Source organism: Entamoeba dispar, genomic scaffold, assembly GCF_000209125.1.
Source record: "Entamoeba dispar SAW760 scf_1105229460907 genomic scaffold, whole genome shotgun sequence".
In the NCBI taxonomy this organism is placed as follows: Eukaryota; Evosea; order Mastigamoebida; family Endamoebidae; genus Entamoeba; species Entamoeba dispar.
This window is the reverse complement of record NW_001854427.1, coordinates 37440-39942: the sequence shown is the minus strand read 5'-3', so window position 1 is coordinate 39942 and position 2503 is coordinate 37440. Positions and strand designations below refer to the sequence as shown.

General features: G+C 22.0%; 1 protein-coding gene across 1 annotated transcript in view, besides 2 other annotated features; it reads left to right on the top strand.

Annotated features, from left to right (window-relative positions):
* Positions 1-44: 44 nt before the first annotated feature.
* Positions 45-73: a sequence feature (AT_rich).
* A 411-nt stretch (positions 74-484) lies between these two features.
* Positions 485-506: a sequence feature (AT_rich).
* A 222-nt stretch (positions 507-728) lies between these two features.
* EDI_277250 (protein serine/threonine kinase, putative) overlaps positions 729-2503 on the top strand; it is a gene marked incomplete at both ends in the record, with an annotated part of 2967 nt that continues 1192 nt past the window's right edge. The window contains one exon of the mRNA XM_001737867.1: positions 729-2418. Coding sequence (XP_001737919.1) covers positions 729-2418 — 1690 coding nt within the window. The remainder of the gene's footprint in view (positions 2419-2503) is intronic.

Sequence of the window (2503 nt, the reverse complement as noted above, 5' to 3'; positions counted from 1 at the left end):
TTTATCACAAATTCATTTTATTATTTTTAATTGAATAAACCACGTAAAATATTTTTTCTAAAAATAAATAATTGAAAAAGAAGAAAGGAAAGAGATATATAAAAGAAAAGAACTAAAATATCAAATATAATATGTTATTTATTCTTTTTCATCGCACTTTATATTGGCGATACTCTTAAAAAAGAGAATTGAAGTTGTATTGAAATTTATTCAAATAGTACATACATTAATCCTAACAATATAGGAACAAATGAATTAGTTGGGGATTATACTAAATACTTGCATTCATAAATTCAATTTATAACGCTTTTTTCAAAACCGTATTTTGGATAAGCAAATACCCTATTCAAAACTTGTATAGTAATAATAAAACTTGAACAAAAAAATAATAGGCTATTACCCTATGTATTATTTCAAGAACAATGAAACAAAGAATTAATTTCAATTAATCAAAAAAAAACAATATTCATTTAATGACATTCACTTAAATTTTAATATTTAAAATAGTCCAACAAAGAACATATGGAGGTGTTGACGTTTTTTTCCTAACTGGCTTTGATAATTATAATAATTATCATTTACTTATCCGACGTACTTATTTTTCTTCTCAACCCTATACATCATTAAAATGATCTTTTTATATTTTTAAATACATTCAGTACTAATCTCTAGTTACAGAGGAATTTTAAGAACAGTTTCACAAACTTATTTTGTTCACATACTCAGGAATGATTAGTTATTTTAGTTATCATAATATTGATTCATGTAATCCCACAGTTATAAGAGATGAAGATGACTTTAATTTATTTATTGTTACTACCACTGTATCTTTATCTAATTATTATCAACTATCATTATCAACAAATAATTATATTATTAGAAATAACTATAACTCATCAAATATTCATAGAGTATATACATATCCTAATCAATGGTTAAAATATGAATCATCAAATCAAATAACATTCAATATTTATAGAAAGAAAGAACCATATCAAAGAATTGAATTTAGTTTAACAATTGAACAATCAAATGAAGGAACAACATTAATTAAAGAAGTAGAAAATAATGATAAATCAATTTCAACACTAATTATTTCTTCTTCAAAACCATTAACTAATTTAAATGATATAAAATTTTCAGAAACAACATTAACAACAAAGAAAAGTCAAATAATGATTATTGGAATGAAAGGAATAACATTAGATAGTATTGGATATAAGAATTGTAATATGATGATTTATAAAGAAAAAACAAAAGAATATATTCAATGTGAAAAAGGATATTATTTAAATTCAAATAAAGAATGTCAATATGATTCACATTGTAATAAAATAAATAACCAAAATCATTGTATTGAATGTGAATATGGATATTATCTTAATTTAAATACAAAAACATGTGAAGAATTCAAAAATGGATGTAAAATTGGAAATGAAACATATTGTTATCAATGTAAAGAAGAATTTATTAAAGAAAATGGAGAATGTAAAGAAATTGATAATAAATGTAATAAATCAGAAAGAAATTATTGTTTAAAATGTTCAAATGGATATAAAATACAAAATAATCAATGTAATGGAGATAAAGAAGATCAATGTTATTATGAAGGAAATAAATGTGTATCATGTTCAAATAAATATACATTAAATAATGGAAAATGTTCAAATAAAGAAAAGAATCAAAATGGAAAGAATGAAGAAATATATTGTGAAAATGGAAAATACATTAATAATAATAAATGTATAGAATGTTCAAAATCAGAAATATGTCAAACAAATGATATTGAAATAAAATGTAAATATGAAGAATATTTAGATAATAATAAATGTATAAATAAAACATGTGAAGAAGAAAAGATAAAAAATCAAAATGGAAAATGTAATAATAATATTTCATATTGTTTAAATAAATCATATGTTAATGGAAAATGTGTTGAATGTTCAAATACATATTCACCTAATTTGAACGGAGAATGTATTAATACAAAAATAGAATATTGTGAAGAACAAAATGGATATGGATGTAAAAGATGTGAAGAAGGATATTATTTAACAAGAGACATGAAATGTTTAAAATGTGATGATAAATGTGAAACATGTTATGGAACACCTACATATTGTATGAGTTGTTCTAATGATAAATATTTAAGAAATGATAAAACATGTCAATCAAATGAAGAATTAAATGGAACATGTTTACGAATATTAGCAGATGGAAGTGGATGTGGAATATGTAAGAATGGATATTATAGAAATGGGAAAGGATGTTCAAAATGTGAAAAAGAATGTTTAACATGTAATCAAAAAGATAAATGTATAAAATGTGGAGAAGGATATTTTATGAGTTCAACAGGAATATGTAAATCAACAACAACAATTAAAGGATGTAAAGGAGAAATAGATAAAGAATATGGATGTAGAGAATGTTTAACAGGATATTATTTATAAATAAAAGATGTTCAAAATGTGGAAAACAATGTATAACATGTTTTAAATGAAAA